The 21,023-nt window shown below is 41.5% G+C and overlaps 1 protein-coding gene and 1 long non-coding RNA gene across 4 annotated transcripts in view; one reads left to right on the forward strand and one right to left on the reverse strand.

Annotated features, from left to right (window-relative positions):
• CCBE1 (collagen and calcium binding EGF domains 1) overlaps positions 1–21,023 on the forward strand; it is a 287,475-nt gene that overhangs the window by 265,002 nt on the left and 1,450 nt on the right. Inside the window, exon 12 of one of the 3 annotated variants that reach the window (XM_065533689.1) lies at positions 2,610–2,725. The exons of the other annotated variants lie outside the window; for them this stretch is intronic. Within the exon in view, the coding sequence (XP_065389761.1) occupies positions 2,610–2,708 (99 nt within the window). The 3' untranslated portion in view covers positions 2,709–2,725. The remainder of the gene's footprint in view (positions 1–2,609; positions 2,726–21,023) is intronic. 3 annotated transcript variants of the gene reach the window in all.
• LOC135968220 (uncharacterized) lies at positions 10,630–15,103 on the reverse strand. Its single transcript, XR_010582818.1, has 2 exons — positions 14,385–15,103; positions 10,630–12,037 (listed from the first exon to the last, which is right to left on the reverse strand). It is a non-coding gene; the product is annotated as an uncharacterized lncRNA (long non-coding RNA).

The raw sequence follows: 21,023 nt of genomic DNA on the forward strand, positions 1-21,023 counted from the left end.
TCTAAGTCTTCTGTGTGCCTATTTTCTTTTCTTATAAAGATGCTACTAGTGGCCAGGCATTGTGGCTCACGCCTCTAATCCCAGCACTTTGGAAGGCTGAGGTGGGCAGATCACTTGAGGTCAGGAGTTCGAGACCAACCTGGCCAACATGGTGAAACCCCATCTCTATTAAAAATACAAAAGTTAGCCAGGCGTGATGGTGCATGCCTGTAATCCCAGCTATTCGGGAGGCTGAGACACAAGAATCACCTGAACCCCAGAGGCAGAGATCACAGTGAGCTGAGATTGCACCACTGTATTCCAGCCTGGGCAACAGAGCGAGACTCCTTCTCAAAAAAAATAATTTTAAAAAGGTACTACTTGTTGGCTTAAGGCGATGTGACCTCATCTCAGTTTAATTATCTCTGCAAAGATTATTTCCAAATAAGGTCACATTCTGAGTCTCCCGTAGATAAGAATTTTGAGGGGACACTTCAACCCAGTACAAGAAAGACATTTTCTCCCTATTGACCTTTATCCTGCTTATTTCCTTTAACATCATTTTTTTTCCAACTTGAAATTCTTATTCACTTCATTCAACAAAAACGTATTGAGGGTGAGGATAGAGTATTGAATGGTACAAAGTTCCTGCACTGGTAGAGTATAGCTTCTGGTCCAGGAAGACAAACAGAAATATATGTATCAGTCATGGTTCTTGAGAAACAGCACCAAGAGACAGGGATTTATTTTAAGAAATTGGCTCACACAGCTGTAGATCTGGAATTGGAAAAACTGCCAAGCTGGCAGGCTGGAGACAGAAGAGTTGGCATTGCAGTTGGAGTCCACAGGCTTCCTGCTAGAAGAATTCCTCCTTGCTTGGAAGGTCAGTCTTTTTCTATTAAGGCCCTTAGCTGATTGGATGAGCCCCACCCACATTATGGAGGGTAGTGTGCTTTACTCAGTCTACTAATACAAATGTTACTCTTGTCTAGAAAGTACATTCACAGAAACATCTAAAATATTTGACCAAATATCTGGGTGTTGTGGCCCAAATTTATAGTAAAATTAACCACCACGCTATATATCAGTGCTAAGAAGTGCTGTGGGGAAACGTAATTAGGGTAGAGGAGTGAAAAGTAACAGAAGGACAAGGCACGGTGGCTCACGCCTGTAATCTCAACACTTTGGGAGGCTGAGGCGGATGGATCACGAGGTCAGGAGATCGAGACCATCCTGACTAACACAGGGAAACCCCATCTCTACTAAAAACACAAAACAATTAGCCAGGCGTGGTGGTGGGCACCGGTAGTCCCAGCTACTCGTGAGGCTGAGTCAGGAGAATAGCGTGAACCCGGGAGGTGGAGCTTGCAGTGAGCCGAGATTGGGCCACTGCACTGCAGCCTGGGTGACAGAGCGAGACTCCGCCTCAAAAAAAAAAAAAAAGTAACAGAGAGTGGGAGTGTGTACTTTAGATGGGCCTTCTGGAAAGGTGGTGTAAGAGCAGAGGCCTGAACAAAGGGAGAAGTGAGCCCTGTAGATGAAAGTGATCCATACAGGGATTACAGCCAGACCCTGAGGCTGACCTGCTTGGTGTGCTCAAAGAGTAGCAATGGGGCCACCCATGTTGCTGGAACAGAATAAGTGAGGCAAAATGGGGTAGGAGATGCCTTGCAGAGGCAGACGGGGGCAAGGCAAGGCCTTAAGGCCCTGCAAGAGGACTTTGCATTTCCTAGTGGACACATAGAGAGTTGCTGAAAGGATAAGAATGGGAGTAGGGAAACGCATTCGGAAACTGTTGAAGCAGTGTACTGGTCAGGTGCCAAATCATGACGTTTTAGTCAATGGCAGATCACATATACAACGGTAGACCCCTAAGATTATACGGGAGCTGAAAACTACTTCACCTAGTGACATGATGGCCATTACATAACACAATTACTTTATTTTTAAATAAATTTGGTGTAACCTAAGTGTACAGTGTTTACAAAGTTTACAGTAGTGTAGCAATGTCCCAGGTCTTCACATTCACTCACCGCTCACTCACCCACCTACGGCAACTTCCAGTCCTGCAAGCTGCATTCACAGTAAGTGCCGTATACAGGTGTACCATTTTTTATCTTTATTCAGTATTTGCACTGTACCTTTTCTGTTTTGATACTCAGATACTCACCATTGTGTTATAGTTGTCTGCAGTATTCAATCAATAAAATGCTGTACAGGTTCATAGCCTAGGAACAATAGGTTGTACCATATAGCCTAGGTGTGTAGCAGGCTATGCCATCTAGGTTTGTGTGAGTGGTACATCCCATGATGTTCACACAGCAATGAAACACCTAATGAGACATTTCTCAGAATGTATCCCTGTTGTTAATCGATGCATGACTGTACTTGTTTGTTGACTGTCTGCACTATGAGAATTGATACTGTAATTGCTTTTTTGTTTTTGTTTTTGGGGGTTTTATTGAGACAGGGTTTTGCTCTGTCACCCAGGCTGGAGTGCAGTGGCATGATCTCGGCCCACCACAACCTCTGCCTCCCAGGCCCAAATAATCCTCCCATCTCAGACTCCTAAGTAGCTGGGACCACAGGCACAAGCCACCATGACAAGCTGATTTTTGTATTTTTTGTAGAAACAGGGTTTCCCTGTGTTGCCCAGGCTGGTCTCAAATTCCTGGACTCAAGCGATCCTCCTGCCTCAGCCTCCCAAAGTGCTGGAATTACAGACGTGAGCCACTGCACCTGGCAGGTACCGTACTTGCTTATCTGCTTCCTTTCTAGGCTAGAAAATCCTCAGGAGCAGGAACTATTTTTCTACCATATTCCCAGCATCTGCCACAATACCCAGGACACAGTAGGAGTTGAATGAATGTTTACATAATGAATTTAATTCAGTTAATGCATTTAGTCTTCTCAAAATCCCATAAGGTAGATATTTTTGGTATCCTCAATGTATACATATCCTAAGAGGTAAACATTCATAACACACAAGTGTATTTCAGAATATTAATGCACTGTGCTGGTTTAATCCCATCTGATAAACATAGCACAGACACTCAGCCCCACATTCTCTCCCACTTTGGAATCACACATGACTTCACAGAATGGGCCTCCATGGTGCAGAAAGTCACAAGAAAATTGTCTAGACACAGGGCCTTTTGCTTCCCACCATCCAGTTTTCTAATCTATGCTGGGTTGACAACCTTTCTGACCTCCTGCTATGAGGTGGCTAACAAGTATATAGTAAAACTATTGAGATGTTAATGGAGAAGAAAATAAAAGAAGAATGATACTAATATAATCACTGTGATAGTTGATTCCTAACACCCCATGCAGTCGAAAATCTGCAGATAGCTTTTGACTTCCCCGAAAACATAACTACTAATAGCTTACTATTGATTGGAAACTTTACCGATAATGAACAGTTGATTGACATATATTTCCTATTTTATAGGTATTATATACAATGTTCTTCAAAAATAAGCTAGAGAAAATGTTATTAAAATCATAAGAGAAAATATATTTTAAGTGGAAGTGGATCATCATAAAGATCTTCATCCTTGTCTTCAGGTTGAGTAGGTTGAGGTTGAGGCTGAGGCTGAGGAAGAAGAGGAGGGGTTGGTTTCTCTGTCTCCGGTGGCAGAGGCAGAAGGAAGTCCACGTATAAGTGGATGCACCCAGTTCAAACCCATGTTGTTCAAGGGTCAACTGTATTTAGTATCCGATATGACCCCAAAATAACTGGGAGTCAGTTTTAGTCTGTTTTCATACTGCTATAAAGAACTGCCTGAGACTGGGTAATTTATAAAGGAAAGAGGTTTAATTGACTCACAGTTCAGCATGGCTGGGGAGGCCTCAGGAAACTTACAATCATTGCGGAAGGCAAAAGGGAAGCAAGGCATCTCCTTCACAAGGTGGCAAAAGGAGAAATGCTGAGCAAAGTGAGAAGACCGCCTTATAAAACCATCAGATCTCATAAGAACTCACTATCACAATAACAGCAGGAGGGAAACCTCCCCCCATGATTCAGTTACCTCCGCCTGGTCTCTCCCTTGACACGTGGGGATTATGGGGATTACAATTCAATATGAGATTTGGGTGGGGACATAAAGCTTAACCATATCAGAGTCAAAACTCAAAATAGGTTAAATAAAATTAGCTAATAAAAAGTAACATTGTATTGTTCAGGAAAGGTTCTTTTCTAGAAGGAATATGGTAAATCTTTATTAAATAGTCACTGATCAACATATATTTCTTATAAAGTTTCATGCCAAAAGTAAGGGAACATTAGAATGCATGTTTTAATTCAAGTGTCTTTGCACAGGGATTAAATGAATGACCTGCAAATATTAATCTGATGGGTGAACTTCGTTAAAAAATAAAATATAGACTGCCTTGATATGTAAATAACCAGCCTGTCATAAGATCAGCAGGCTTCAAATGTTTTTGACAATGACCCACTGGGAAAATATATTTTATGCAGTGACACAACATTCACATTTATCTATACGCTATTGAGACGTAAGTTTTACAATATTTACTACATAGGGTGCACTCTCATTTTCTCTGTGCAATTTGCTTTTTAAAAAAAATCCTGGCTGGGCACAGTGGCTCATACCTAAAATCCCAGCACTTTAGGAGACTGAGGCAGGAGGATTGCTTGAAATCAGCAGCTCAAAACCAGCTTGGGCAACAAAGCGAGACCCTGTGTAGTTCTACAAAACTAAAAGAAAAAAAATAGCTGGGTGCACATCTATAGTCTTAGCCACTCAGGAGGCTGAGGCAGAAGGATCACTTGAGCCTAGGAGTTCGAGGCTGCAGTGAGCTGTGATTTGTGTTACTACACTCCAGGCTGGGCAACATAGTGAGGCCCTGTCTCAAAATAAAACAAAATCCTGGTCACAACCACTAAATTGACTTCATGAGTAGCAGCCCACAGTTTGAAAACCACTTGCTTAGACTGATGTTTCTCAAACTTCTTTGTGCATAGGAACCATCTGAGGATTTTATGACAGTGAAGATTCTGATTCAGGAGTCTGAGGTTTCCCTTCTGGCAAACTCCCGGGTGATATCAGTGCTGCTGTTTGGGAACCACACTGCGAGTAGCAAAGTCTTCCCTCACACAGGAGCATGTGCTCTGGACTTTAGATGGGAGCAGGAGAAAATTAGATTAATTTAGAACTCTGACAAGTGTCAGAAATTCACATATGGCTATTATGTCTCAATTATTTAATCCGTGTGTGTTCAATGTTTTAAAACATAGTTTCTCCAGGAAATGGCATACCTTAAACCTTACCTCTCCATTAACATGTTAGCAGGCATTAAATTGATAGCTGCTAAAGGGGAAGAAGATGTCTGGAGGGAGAGTCTGGGTAGCGAGACTGGGAAGGTGACTCCCTCCCTAGCATGGGCCCTGGCCTTGCCACAAGTTGCTAATATTTTGGAGGCTGGTTCCCCAGGTGGGAGGGCAGAAATGACGCCCATGCAGCATGTTGACCCTGGTAAGCTTCATTCACCTACTGTTCCCGCATGGTGTCGCTTTCACCAGCATCCCCAGGCGATTCAGGGACTCCTGATTCTCAGCGATTCTGGGAGGTGACAACTTACGTGCTGAATCCCCACTTCTCCTCCAGCCTGTTTTCATGGCTTCTTATCCTCTTCTATCTCTAGCATCACAACCACACTGGGGATGAGAGCTGGATGGGAAAAATGATTAAAGCAGAAGGAGAGTTGTATCTATAGTCATTTTTTGCTTTACAAATAGCTTTTGTGATGTATGCAGACAGAACAGTTTCCAAATTCAAGTTTTGTCGGGTTTAAAAAAAAATGTAACCCATGGACGTTCTTGGCTGTGTTCGCCACCGCCCCCTCACAGTCATGTAATGTGCTGGACCTGCCCCAACCCATCTTGGACATGGCTATAGACCATTTTACCCCAGGGCTCTGGAGATAATACACAGAATCTTACTAACTGCCATCATATCATGTAATTGCAGGACCATGTAATGTGAAAGGAACACTTCGACGGGGTCATTTATTTACAATTCTGTAAAACTCTCAGCCAAAACCAGCAGATCATATGCACAACTACAGCAAGCCATATGCAGGTAATTTGCCTTCTGGAAAAGAAAAAGGTGCACAAATTGAATTAGGCTCAGATTATTCAGAAAGGAAATAACAGCTGGAAAACATTTCAAAAAGTGGTCCCTTCAAAAGAGCCTTTCAAGAATAGCCAAATACATGTTTCCTTCAGGGCTTATTCTACGTAGTTATTGACCACTGAGATCCAATACTACCAGTCAGATTGACACAGGCTTTGCATGTCAATATTCACATGAGGTAGGATGAAGGTCTTTGGGTTGCTGAGATTATGTGTGTTCCAAATAAAGGAAGTTAGCCCCCAGGTATTTATTGGCTTTTCCAGCTACAGAGGCACCTTTCTACCAAGGATGAAATCTGTGATCTGTGTAGAGAACTTTTCTTGCTGAGTCTTTGTTGAGTAATCAGCAACTTCATTGCATCTAAGCCCTCCTCTGCTAAGCCTGTGATTGCTGGACTCAAAGTTTCACCTTGGTAGCTTATCTGTGGTCAGATGGTACTGGGGGCTGCTGCTATACTACCGTCACCCCCCCCACACACACACTTATTTTGCAAAGAGGTACACAGACATCCCTCTGTCAGGCACTTCAGTTTCTTTCATGCCTTTTACTTGATTCCAGAAGTCCCCACTGAAGCCAAGAAATCTGAGTACTATTCTCAGGAGAAAGTTACCCTGGGGTCCCTCGGGGACAAAGGGATGGTGTGAGGGATCCTGGGTGCATGGAAGGGGCCTAAGGAAACTTGTTGCAATTGACAATTGAAAATACCAATCCTCTCAATGTCTGCCTCAAGTCTGAAATTCTCACCACTCATTTCCCTGCTTAGGGACCATTCACTCAGGTTACAGCTTTCAGTTACAAGAGCAGGTTCATCCATTAACCAGCAGGTACATGGAGAAGTTAGTCACTTGACTCCACATTAAGGCCCAAACAAAGAAATTTTGAGGGAATATGTGAAATATAATGAGGAGGAAGACAATTAATCTCAGAGCTAAACTTAGGCATAGTTAGATTCCAGGGAAGAGGGTCGAATTGGAAGACAAGCTGAAACAACCAAGGAGCTTTGTTTCCTCAAAAGCACCTTCTCCCATAATACAATGAATGGTCTCTCCACCACTATCATTGTGAATTTCAGGGTTTTTGAGTCACTTCCATTACTAGCTGGGTGACCCTCACATCATACTAAGGAACATGAAGACATGAATTCCACCTCATTTGGAACAGTTTGGATCAGGGCTGTGTCCAGGTAGAAGCTGTATCAGGGTCTTCCCCATTTCCCACTCCTTTCTGACTTCAAAGACAGGGTCCTTGCTTTCTCCCAAATGGAATCTGGAGGTTTTATTTGTAGGTAGTTGTGCTAATCTGTCTCCAACCCTTAGTCACAAACTGCTTAAGTACAAGAGTTAACTATCTTCATGGCTGCTGGAGACTTACAGCAGTACTTGGTGCCTGTGAAGTGCTCAGAAAATGTTAGCAGAAAGCAAGCAGTTGCTAAAGATACAGCCATCAGTGGCCCTCAACTACTTCCATTCACTTAATTATTTAACAGATATGTATTGAATGCCCTCATCTACTGTGGTCAGCACTGGCCCCTGTTGTTATGGGATTGTACATTTATTTATACATAGATTATAGTCTAGTGAATGAAGTCACAGATCTGTACTGGTACATACTGAAGCCCCATCTCCTTTTTATTTCTTTTTCCTTACAGAAATTTGCTGAACAATCTTTATTTTACAATTTGCAACTGGATTCTTCATCCTTGATACCCCCTATTCTGGCTTTTACCCCTTTTAAGGAAAAGCAAGTACCCATGCATACTGGCCAACAAGAGACGACCTCTAATAGGCTTCTTCTATTCCCTCCTCTACGCTCAGTATCTATGAGCATAGATATGTGGGTTTCACAACCTGCAAGTCCTGCCCAGCAAGTGGAATTTTCCTACTGAACCAAAATTGTGTTTTAGACTCAAAGCTGAGGGCAAAGGCATCCCCATGTTCTTTTTGTTTGTTTGTTTGGTTTTTGTTTTGTTTTTTGTTTTTTGAGATGGAGTCTTGCTCTGTCACTAGGCTGGAGTGCAGTGGCATGATCTCGGCTCACTGCAACCTCCGCCTCCGGGTTCAAGTGATTCCCCTGCCTTAGCCTCCTGAGTAGCTGGGACTACAGGCGTGCACCACCATGCACGGCTAAGTTTTTGTATTTTAGTAGAGACTGAGTTTCACCATCTTGGTCAGGATGGTATCGATCTACTGACCTTGTGATCCACCCGCTTTGGCCTCTCAAAGTGCTGGGATTACAGGCGTGAGCGCCCAGCCGGCATCCCCATGTTCTTAAGTGAGCATCATCAAATAGTTTGAGAGCTGTCACCTCCCCCAGGGAGCTTAGTGAGCAGCTCCTGTTCAGAACTGTGCCTCTCCAGGCTGACCCCAGCTGTGGGAGAAGAGCACCGGGTTGAGGGAGATGTAGACAGCCTTACAGAAAATAATGGTGTTCTTGATGACAAGTTTGTCCCTACTTAGAGTGTGGCTAGGGGAGAGGTATCCATCCCTAAAGCCAAGTGAGAGGGGGCTCCAAAAGTTTACTCATAAGAACTTGGGGTGCTTCAAGAATGTAAGAGGGCAGCGTGTTCTCCGGCTGGACGTGTGCCAGGTCTATGTTGTTTGCCTGTGAAGCAAGGCCTGCCACAAGCATTCTTGGGAGGATGATCTCAGAGTCTCCTCTTCACTAGACTGCCCCATGACCATGGGGAAGGAAGAAGGCGTGCTTGGCATGTGTGCCCTGAAGAGAGGGGATATACTTCTTCGTAGACATAACACTAGCTCCAGTGAAGTCAGAGGCCTGGTGGGAGTAGCCTCTTTCACATGGCTTGAAGGGATTGTGGATGATTGCCCCTGAGAGGAAGGTGAGGCATCCATCTACTCCCTGATGTGTGAAAATGAAGGAACACAGAGGGGAAAGGAGAGGCAGGGACTCAACACCAGGGACCCTTCCTTACTCTGATGTAAGCGCAGCCACCAAAGCTGGCCCTTTCCTACCAGCCTCTTGCAATCCCTCTAAAAGCTTGAATTAGCAGAGGCAGGTAAGCAGGAGGTAGAGGAGTCTCAGAACCAGACCTTCGCTTCCTTTCAAACAGCCAGGCCCATAGCCCTAGCCCCAGCCCCCACTGGATTTGGGAGCAGGGAAGAGCCAAGCTTTAAATCAAGTTCAAGGTTCACGTTTTAATAATGAACAGGACTTGGTCTTAAATCTCAAAGGTGCCTAGAAAGTTAAAATTTGGGCAGGATTTCACGAAGGGAGCCACAATCAAAAAGGAGAGGGTGAAAAGTTTATCAAAAGTTAAAAGCCGGTTTTGATGCCCAACTAATTTACACTGTTCAGTAAATCAGTTAGGGATGAGATGCATTTTTTTTTTTAAACTAGGACTTTCAAGTCCACGTTATAGTGACTTGGGGTTTTACTTCAATTATTTTTATTTTTACATGAAAGTGCATCTTTTCTTATCTTTTAAGTTTGCATGGGTTCAATGCAAGTGCCCACAAAGCTGTGGATCTGAAATTTTAGACACTTTCTTTTGTCTTTTTGAGATACAGCATCCTATTGTCGTTACCACCATCCGTCAGAACTCTGAACTCCATTCTCAGAAGAAAAATGTCTCTGCTATAAACATTCTGGTATTTCACAACTAATGAAATTCCTCAGGGGATACATGTGAGGAAATCCAGACATAGGCAAAAGACTTCCTTCAAATGCCAGGGGAGAGTGAAAAGTGAAAGATGTTCATGGCAAACCAAATGTTGGGGTCATTTGGTTTCAAAATGGGAGGGAGAAACACATGCATGTGTGGATTTGTTTGCAGATTCACAATTCTTTGACCTCGGGCCAATAATCAAATTATGCTGTTGTCATAGGGGATGTCCAAATATCTCCATAATTATTCTTGATTGAGATGACTCACTTAGGGGCAGTTGGAGAGAGGGATGGGAGGGAAAAATGGAAAATGGTTGTTTTAGCCAGTTTTATCTAATTCTGATTTGTAAGCTTGGGGAGATCGGTTCCTAACAGCATTAAAACACTCTATATGTATTTTATGATTTTGAAAATCTTTTAAGAATAAGTATTTAAAAGATGTCTTTTACCTGATCTCTCTAAAATAATCTCATGCGGTAAGGGATAGGGGTAGTAATATAGGTAAAACAATATTGCATGTGTGTTGATAATTTTAAAAGCTGGGCCGTGGATGTTCAATATTGCTATGGTCTGAATATGTGTGTCCCTGAAAATTCATATGTTGACATTCTAACTCCCAAGATGATGGTATTAGGAGGTGAGGGTCTTTGGGGTGAGCAGTAATTAGGTCATGATGATGGAACCCTCATGAGTGGAATTAGTGCCCTTATAAAAGAGATTCTAGAGAGCTGCCTTGCCCTTTTACCATGTAAGGACACAGAAAGAAGATGCAATCTATGAACTAGAAAGCAGGCCTTCAACACCAGATGCTGAATCTTCTGGCACCTCGATCTTGGATTTCCCAGCCCCCATAAATACAAGAAATGCATTTCTGTTGTTTATAAGCTACCCAGTTTATAGTATTTTGTTGTAGCAGTCCCAATGGACTAAGACGATGATAATATTTCCTCCACTTTTGTATGAATGTAGGAATAAAAATATCTTTAATAAGTCTTTCAAAATTGCATGAGTTAAAAACAAAAAATAAAACATGAATAAGTAAACAAAAAAGAAATAGCAAAAAAAAAAAAAACAAAATTGCATGAATTTAGTAAGAAAAAATCACTTGCTTGTTATTGAATGAAAGTGCTATCTACTCTGAGGTAGAGGTCACAGACCAGTATCCACTTGGGTTGCAAACAACATTCCCTTGAGGGGAAGTTCTGAGCCATCTCCTTTTCTAAAACAATTTCCATTTTATAGAATGGGCTCTGCGCTGGAGAAACCAGAGCCAGACACTTTGGATGAAATGAAATCAATCATCTGTCTCTGTTTTTCACTCTTCATTTTCCTTTCTTACTCATGGGCCCAGTATTGGTGGAGGAAGCTGAATTCTCCAACTTTCACTGCCATTTCTGGGCAAGGTCTTTCCTCTGGAAATTGCGAGTGGGTTAATCTTCCATTAATATTTATGTGGGGATTTGGCACAGTTGTTTCCTGACTCTCCCCATGGCCACAGGCAGAAAGCACTAGGATTAGGTTTGGGCCCTAATGAAAAGAATTGTTCAAGCTCCAACAGGCTAAAAATTTTAATGTGGAATTCTCTTCAGGACCCGTTCTATATTACGAGGCCCCATTAATATCAGCTTCTCCCCATTCTTTCTGGCCATCAGTAAAAGGGACATGGGTGAAATGGGACTACTTCCCCCACCTCATTGGCCAACTCAGTAAATTCCACTAAAATGAATTAGAGAGTTTGAGTTTCATCAACAAACATAGTATCTACTGTGGGATAAGGATATCTCTGTTATCAACAATTCTTCTTCTTTCTGGTAAAAAAAAAAAAAATGAATCTATCTTTTCTTTGGTGAATCCATTTGATAAGGTTGGGATATCCCACTTCCAAGATTTGGACATGTGTATGACTCAGGCCCATCTACATGGTATCTTTGATGCCAAGCAGTGCCTAGAACACAGTAGGTGAATAGTTATTATGTAAATGAATGAATGTGAATTTCAGTTGTTAGAGAAGTCTTGGCCACAGTGATTGATTCATTAGTGAGTATGTATCTCAGCAGTTCTCAAACTTTTTTATCTCAATCAACACTTTTTATACTTGTAAATACTATTAAAGACCCCAAAGCGCTGCCATTTATCACAGCAAGCCACATCTTTTCCGCCACAAAGAGTGCTTTGCTTCATGTTCTTGCTCCAAGACAAGGTGCTGTCTTTCAGAGAATCACAAGTAGTTTCAGAATGTGGCACTTGCAACCTCAGAAGTCTCCAAAGTGAGTTGCCTGGAAGAATGTAAAGAATTAATAAGTGGCTGGGTGCAGTGACTCACACCTGTAATCCTAGCCCTTTGGGAGGCCAAGGAGGGTGGATAACCTAAGGTCAGGATTCGAGACCAGCCTGGCCAACATGGCGAAACCCTGTCTCTACTTAAATATATATACATGTGTGTATATATATGTGTGTGTATATATGTATATATGTGTGTATATATGTATGCATATATGTATATATGTGTATATGTGTGTATATATGTGCGTATATTATATATGTATATATACAAAAATTAGCCAGATGTGGTGGTGCATACCTGTAGTCCCAGCTACTCAGGAGGTGAGGCAGAAGAATCGCTTGAACCCGGGAGGCGGAGGTTGCAGTGAGCCAAGATTGCACCACTGCACTCCAGCCTGGGTGACACAGCGAGACTCCATCTCAGAAAAATGATAATAAGCAATTTAAAACTTCCTCGGCACCCCAAAGAGCCACCTGATTTATTGTAGTTATTGAATCTAATTAGAAGTGAGGGAAAAAGAAGGTAAGTCTACCAGCAGAACTGGCTAAAAAACAAAAACAAAAAACTTCAAGTTACAATTTCTGAGATAGAACTGGAAAGCCAGAAGTGGTGTAGGTGTGGCCTATGGCCCTTAAAATTGGACCTCTGAGGCAGATACTGCTAGTTGCCCCTAACTCTCTCCCTTAGTGTGTTTATTCCTGGTTTTCAGCTGGGTTCATGGCCATCCAAAATAAAGACTACATTTCCCAGCCTCCCTTGCAACTAGAGATGGTCATGTGACTAGGTATCAGTCACTGGATGTAAGCAAAAGTTATGTGTAACTTCTACAACATTCCCTTAAAGGAAGCCCTTCCTCCTTTCTGCTGGCTGGAATTTGGATATGATGCTGAGAACTTAAGCAGCTGTTTTATACTAGGAAGTGGTTCATTCAGGATGGCAGGGTGGAGAGAATATGGAGCCAGGGTCCCTGACAATCATGGAGCCAGTACCCCAGTCATTGACCCCTTTCTAAACGGTCTGGGGAGTCATGTCCCACAAACCATAAATTCTCATCAGATGGGTTTTATTTAGCCCTGTATATCGTGACTTACTTTCCAATCTGACACTGGCATAACAAGGAAGAAAATAAAAATGTTTTACCTCAAAATGTATTTCCTTGCCATACCTTGAAATTGCCCTGCAAAGCCTCTTGTGGGAAAAATTCTCATTCTATGGAGAATCCCCTCTCCCGTTTGTTTTTCTTCCTTCCTTCCCAGATCCAGGAGATAATCAACTAAGAGCCAGGCATCTTTTTAAGTCGGATAAGAAACAATTTACAACCTGTTCTCTCTGAAGTCTGCTGAGAGCTTCCTCTGCACAATAAAACCTGGTCTCCATAATCCTTTATCTTTTTTTTTTTTTTTTTTTTTTTTTGAGACGGAGTCTCGCTGTTTCACCCAGGCTGGAGTGCAGTGGCACAATCTCAGCTCACTGCAAGCTCCGCCTCCTGGGTTCACGCCATTCTCCTGCCTCAGTCTCCCAAGTAGCTGGGACTACAGGCGCCCGCCACCACGCCTGGCTAATTTTTTGTATTTTTAGTAGAGACAGAGTTTCATCGTGTTAGCCAGGATGGTCTCGATCTCCTCACCTCATGATCCACCCGCCTCGGCTTCCCAAAGTGCTGGGATTACAGGCCATGAGCCACTGCGCCCATCCTAACCAATGTATTTCTTAAATGTATTTGATTGATGTCTCATGCCTCCCTAAAATGTATAAAACCACAGCTGCACCACGACCACCTTGGGCACATGTTCTCAGGATCTCCTGAGGGTTGTGTCACAGGCCATGGTCACTCATATTTAGCTCAGAATAAATCTCTTCAAATATTTTACAGAGTTTGACTTTTCATCAACAACTGCCTGCCTCTGGCCTTGTATGTAAGAGAAAAAGGAACTTGAGTCTCTTTTAACCACTGGAATTACTAGTATTTTTAGTTTTCTGTAATATTCAGTCAAACCTAATCCAACGGTTAAAACCCTCAACAAACAAATGCTCTGCAAGTGAGGGTTAACAAAGTCCTCACTCTAAAACTCAGCCCTCATTTCTGCGATGGACTGCAAACATTCTATAACCTGTTTCAACAGAAATGAGTTAGTCATTCATCCTCTTGTCCTTTGCCACTTAAGAGACCCCAGGGTTGGTGAGATACATTCTGAAAAGGTGAAGACTAGAGATATATTGCTTTTTTTTGGTTTATGGCATTGAGTAGCTTAGCGTGGCTATGTGCTCTCAGACTTGCTTTTTTTCTTGTCCAAAAACTCTAATCTTGGAAGAGGAGGCAGTGAAATGCTCACACTTACATGTTTGAACGCTTGCCCTTTGGAAATATGCTTTTCCTGTTGCCAGCATTTGTAAGAAGAGACTGATACTTGTCAGCACCGCCAGGGGCCTCTGGAAGGAACTGCACACACGCCTGGTAAGAGAAGAAAGGTTAAAAAAAAAAAAGGCTGGGCACGGTGGTTCATGCCTGTAATCTCAGCACTTTGGTAGGCCAAGGCGGGCTGATCACGTGAGGTCAGGAGTTCAAGACCAGCCTGGCCAACATGGTGAAACCCCATCTCTACTAAAAATACAAAAATTAGCCGGGCATGGTGGCCCATGCCTGTAATCCTAGCTACCCGGGAGGCTGAGGCAGGAGAATCTCTTGAACCCAGGAGGTAGAGGTTGTAGTGAGCCAAAATCATGCCACTGCACTCCAGCCTGGGCGACAGAGTGAGACGCCATCTCAAAAAAAAAAAAAAAATCACCTGGAAAGACTGTTTAAAACAGATTGCTGGCTGCACCCCCAGCATGCGAGATTCAGTAGATCTGGGGGTAGAACTGGAATATTTGCCTTTCTAACAAGTTCTATGAACCACACATTGAGAACCTCTGTATTAGACTTGAAATATAAATAATATGTAGGAGCCTCCCTTCCATATTAATCTTCTCTTTGACCAGGGGGAAAGTGTAACCTGACAATAAAAACATGTGCCAATGTGCTCATCCAGAAATAGAATTGAGGAAGAGAAGGGAGACGAAGAGGGAAAGAACACTGCAGAATGCATCTCATTTTAAAAACAGTGACAGTGGGAGGAAAACAGTTCTTGCCAGGAGCACAGCCAGGGGACACAGGCAGGCCTGGGGAAGGCAAGGCATGAAGTTGGAGGGGAAGGGGGAGTTTGGGGAAAGAAGCTAAAGTTTTGCTTTGCTGTTGTGAAAGAGGTGGGCGGAAAAGTGTAAAATCAATTTTTTTTTTAATGGCATGGTTCAACGAGTCTCTGTCCTAGTATTTGAGAACTGAGTTATTTGTGAAACCATGTTTTGGCAGAAGCAAACACAAATGCTCTCTGTAAAATGTACCACTTGAAAAATTAGCACATGCATCAAGACTTTATAAGCATCAAACTACTTAAGTCAATCAAGCAACTAAGTAAAATATATTATTATATTCAGATCTTATGTGTAGGCAGACAGTCTTCATTCTATAGCCTTGTAATTTGCTGGTGGGACAAAGATTATTGGAGGATTCTCTCAAACTTTTCAAAAAATATGTCAGGGGAAAGAAAACAAATTTGAATCTTTCCAAATTTATATTAGCATCTCACCAGTTCAGGCAGTATGCACAGTGCTGCTGAATATTTTCTTTTTCTAAACATAGAATTCCTGCCAGGATTATATTTTGTTTAGTTTTCATCACCTTCATATCTTGTGCTTTTTTAAGATGAGGAATATTTGACAGATTTACTCAAAAATGTTGGTCACGTTAAACCAATAATTTGAAATTCTTGTTTCTTTGCAAGGAAAAATCATGTGAACTTCTACATTCATCTTACATCAAAAGGGGTTCCCATTTCCAGGTGTATTTTGGACTAAATATTCACAAAAAAACATTATTTTAATGAAGCTTAACATGATGATTAAAATTTTTAAAACATATTTTTAGATGCATGGTTGACTTGACGGAAAGCTAAGGGGATTATTTGGAGGTCAGAAATGCCTGTAGTCCCAGCTACTCGGGAGGCTGAGGCAGGAGAATTGTTTGAACCTGTGAGGCAGAGGTTACAGTGAGCTGAAATCATGCCACTGCCCTCCAGTCTGGGCAACAGAGTGAGACTCAGTCTCAAAAAAAAAAAAAAAGAAAAGAAAAGAAAAAAAAAATGACAAATCCAAAGAGGCCAGTAGGAACTTGAGTTGGTGCTTACCACCGGATGTCTGCTGGTCCCTTGTTACTTGGCGCCTCCATTTAAATAGACGTGTACATGTGTCTTTGTCCATGTGAATGTACATGTGGACTGGAAAGAAAGCTTAGGACAAAACAGGGATGTTATGAGTTGAATTGTGTTTCCCAAAATTCATATGTTGAAATTCCAGCCAACAGTACCTCCGAATATGACCTTATTTGGAAATGGGGTTATTAAAGATGTAATGAGTTAATTTAAATTGAGGTCATTGAGGGTGGACTCTAATGTATGTAATGTAATGACTGGTGTCCTTATGAAAAGGGGAAAATACGGACACAGAATGTGAAGATGAAGGCGGAGTTTGGGGTGATGCCATCACACCGATGAATACTAGAGATGGCCTGCCAAACAGAAGCCAGGGGAGAGCGCGGGACATCCTTCAGAAGGAACCAACTCTGTCAACGCTTTAATTTTGGACTTCAAGCCTCCAGAACTGTGACATAATAAGTTTCTGCTGTTTAAGTAACCTAATTTGTGGTACTTTGTTATCCCAACCCTAGGAACCAATACAAGGGAGGAAACTGGATCTAAGCCTTAATCCAAAGTCTGGATACTCAAAGTACAACATGCTTGATGGGTGAGTCGGGGTGAAAACATCCACAGGGGAGCCAGTGACTCCATAGGCATCACCAGCCTGATTTCAACAACTTCTGTGACCTCAAATGGTCTGCAATGAAAAGTTAGTTTCAAATAATCCCAGGCTGATAGCGTTCCCAGGCACCTGGCTGAAGCAAACACAAATCCCTCTGGATGCACATACTTTAAACTCGGTCCTCCAAGAAAAGTCTCACAGACACATTTCCAAGAAACATGAGTCCCTCATCAAAAATCATTAAACACGGGGGGAAAAAAGGAGTAAGAGTTTATGGAAGCAATAAAGTGCTGAAATGAACTGCAAAGAATGCATATATGGAATTACTGGATGCACCATCAACAAGAAGTATGTTTAATATGATTTAAGCAAAAAAGGCGTTGAAAAAATGCAAGGAACATGGAACTATAAAATTTGATCAGACAGATTTGGAAGAGGACCAAAAACACTTCTATAAATGAAAACTATAATTATTATTTTAAAATGAAGTGGATGGTTTAAACAGCAGGTAAGATACAGTAGAATTGGCTAACTGGAAAATGGATTTGAAGAAAAGCAAATTGAAGACCATGAGGCAAAGATGAAAAACATGAAGGAGGAGACATATGGAACAATATGACAAGAATGAATATACAACTAATTGGGATTCTAGATGGAAACATTAGAAAGTGACAGGGCATGGCTGGGTGTGGTGGCTCATACCTGTAATCCCAGCACTTTGGGAGGCTGAGGTGGGAGGATTACTTGAGCCCAGGAGCTTGAGACAAGCCTAGGCGACATAGTGAGAACACATCTCTAAAAAAATTAGCCAGGTGTGGTACTGTACTCCTGTAGTACCAGCTACTTGGGAGGCCAAAGCAGGAGGATGTATGGAGCCCAAGAGGTCAAGGCTGCAGTAAGCCATGATTGCACCACTGCACTCCAGCCTGGGCAACAGAGCAAGACCTTGTCTCAAAACAAAAAACAAAACAAACAGAAAAAGAAAAAAGAAGGTGAAAGGGTAATAGAGAATGGCAGAGAATTTTCCTGAATTATTGAAAGACAACATTTCCGATTCAAAAAGCAAACAAAATGCAATTAAATAGAAAGGAGACACACTCATACATACACTGTAGTAAAATTGAAAAACACCAGGAAATCTAAAGACACAAGTATAGGAAAGAATAGACAAAACTATCATGATTTGCACAATATATAATAATCTATGTTTAACAAACCAAGAGATCATAACAAGACACGTAAGAGATTGCAATAAAGTGACCAGAGACAAGCATCCATAGTGTTACAAATTACAAGCATCCATAGTGTTGCCTTGTACCAGCCATAAGCAATGAGAAAATTATTTTTAAAAGATTATATGTACCATAGCAACAAACAATATAAAGGATCCAGGAATAAACCTAACAAGAAAGGTATGTGACCTTTTTGTAGAAACTATAAACCTTTCTCAACAAACATTTAAAAACAAGCTAGGCAAATGGCAATCAGTACCATGTTCTTTGATAGAAAGATTAAATGTTGGCCGGCGCGGTGGCTCAAGCCTGTAATCCCAGCACTTTGGGAAGCCGAGACGGGCGGATCACGAGGTCAGGAGATCGAGACCATCCTGGCTAACACGGTGAAACCCCGTCTCTACTAAAAAATACAAAAACCTAGCCAGGCGAGGCGGCGGGCGCCTATAGTCCCAGCTACCCGGGAGGCTGAGGCAGGAGAATGGCGTGAATTCGGGAGGCGGAGCTTGCAGTGAGCTGAGATCCGGCCACTGCACTCCAGCCTGGGCGACAGAGCAAGATTCCGTTTCAAAAAAAAAAAAAAGATTAAATGTTGTAAAGTTTTCTACTTCCCCAAAATTTATATAGATGTTCAAAACAACCCCAAACAACATTTCAACAGGATTTTCTGGGAACTTGACACTCTCATTCCAAAATTCCTAAAAGAGAGTAACAGCACAAATTAGTCATGCCAATTTTGAAAACAAAACAAAAAAGAAAGATTTGCTCTAACAAATATTAAAATATAAAAATATTATAAAGCCACCATAATTAAAAGGATGTAATATTTTTATACCAGGAAGTAAACAAATAGAAAAGTCACAGATAGAATTAGTAATCAGGGGCCGGGCGTAGCGGCTCACACCTGTAATCCCAGCACTTTGGGAGGCTGAGGCAGGCGGCTCACTTGAGGTCAGGAGTTCAAGACCAGCCTGGCCAACATGGTGAAACCTTGTCTCTACTGAAAATACAAACACTAGCTGGGCATTGTGGCGGGAGCCTGTAATCCGAGCTACTCAGGACGCTGAGGTAGGAGAATCGCTTGAACCTGAGAGGCAGAGGTTGCAGTGAGCCAAGATCATACCACTCTGCATGCACTCCAGCCTGGGTGACAGAGCAAGCCTCCATCTCAAAAAAAAAAAAAAAGGCGGGGTGCGGTGGCTCACACCTGTAATCCCAGCACTTTGGGAGGCTGAGGCGGGCAGATCACGAGGTCAGGAGATCGAGACCATCCTGGCTAATGCTGTGAAACCCCGTCTCTACTAAAAATACAAAAAATTAGCCAAGCATGGTGGTGGGCACCTGTAGTCCCAGCTACTCGGGAGGCTGAGCAGGAGAATGGCGTGAACCTGAGAGGTGGAGCTTACAGTGAGCCGAGACTAGGCCACTGCATTCCAGCCTGGGCGACAGAGTGAGACTCCGTCTCAAAAAAACAAAAAAGGAATCAGAAATGGACCTATGTGGGTTTCTTTGGTAGGTAATACAACTGGCACTTCTAATCATTGGCTAGATCATTAATAAAAGTTGTTCGAATATAGGCTTTCCATTTGGAAAAACTAAGTTCAGTCCTTACTTCACACCACTAACATGGGTTAAATCCAATTAGATTAAATATAAACACAAAAACTCAAAAGTATTAAAAGAAAATGTTATATAACAGCCTATGTAGAATAATCTTGCTCTATGTGAAGGATTTTTAATCAACCCATCAACCATTAAAAGCCATAAAGAAAAAGATTTAAATTTGACTACCTCAAAATGTAATACTTTTATTTAAATAAAAGAATTCATATATAACAATAAGGAAAAACTATGTTATAGAAAGAAGGGCATAATAGGCAAATCAGGACAGGATTAATGGGTAAACACAAGAAGAGAAACTTAGACTCTAAGAATCAGAGAAATGTAATTTGTTAAACTGAGATAATTTCACCTACAATTAATGCTGAAGTTTAGAAGTAATAATAATAAGAGTTGACAAAGGCAATGGGAAGAGTGGATGTTGGTGCTGGGTACATACACTCTGGAAGTACAATTTGACTCTATTCATATTTTTAATGTATATGCTCTACTACCTGGCAATTTCATGTCTAGTATCTATCTTTAAGAGTCTTATATGTGTGTACTATGAGGCATGCACAAAGATGTTCAATGCAGCATTGTTTATAATAGCAAAAAAAAAAAAACCTAGAAACAAAGCAAATGTTCATTAATAGGAAATCAGTTGTATAAACTGTGATGTATTCATTCTATAAAATACTTTTTAAAATAATAAAGCTGATCATTATGTTCTGACATGGAAAGAGCTCTAAATCATAGTTTTAAATGGGGTCGCAAGGAGAGAAAGCAATTTGAAGATTTTGTATTATTTATGTAAAGATACTGATTATACAATAACATATATTTTCAAGATAGGAAAGCAAGTGCATAGAAAAAGATCTAGACAGATATCATTACTTCTGGGGTGTGTAATTGGATAGTGTGGAGGAGGGGTTTGTCGGGGAAGTGGGTGAAACGGCTTTATTCTTATCTGTAATTTTGTATTCATATAAGGAAAACAAATGTTAATTTTATTTTTAATTGCAAGCAAAATATGAAGACTATTTTTTACAGAAAAGCTTATTCAGATTCCTTCTTTTCTGCAACAATTCAATGTCCAATAGAATCTATTCCAATCGTGAGCTTCCTAGGTCCCTAACGAAGTGTCCAGTTTACCAAGTTTCTACTTACATACATCTTTTCTCATCTTTATGTGCTATGTAAAGCTAAATAAATCTGCTCCTTGGAAAGTGCTAAGAGTGGCAGTAAATCCAAAATTAATATACGGCAGTGGTCTTTATTTATAGGTGTAAT

The sequence above is a fragment of the Macaca fascicularis genome, chromosome 18 (assembly GCF_037993035.2).
Source record: "Macaca fascicularis isolate 582-1 chromosome 18, T2T-MFA8v1.1".
NCBI lineage: Eukaryota > Metazoa > Chordata > Mammalia > Primates > Cercopithecidae > Macaca > Macaca fascicularis.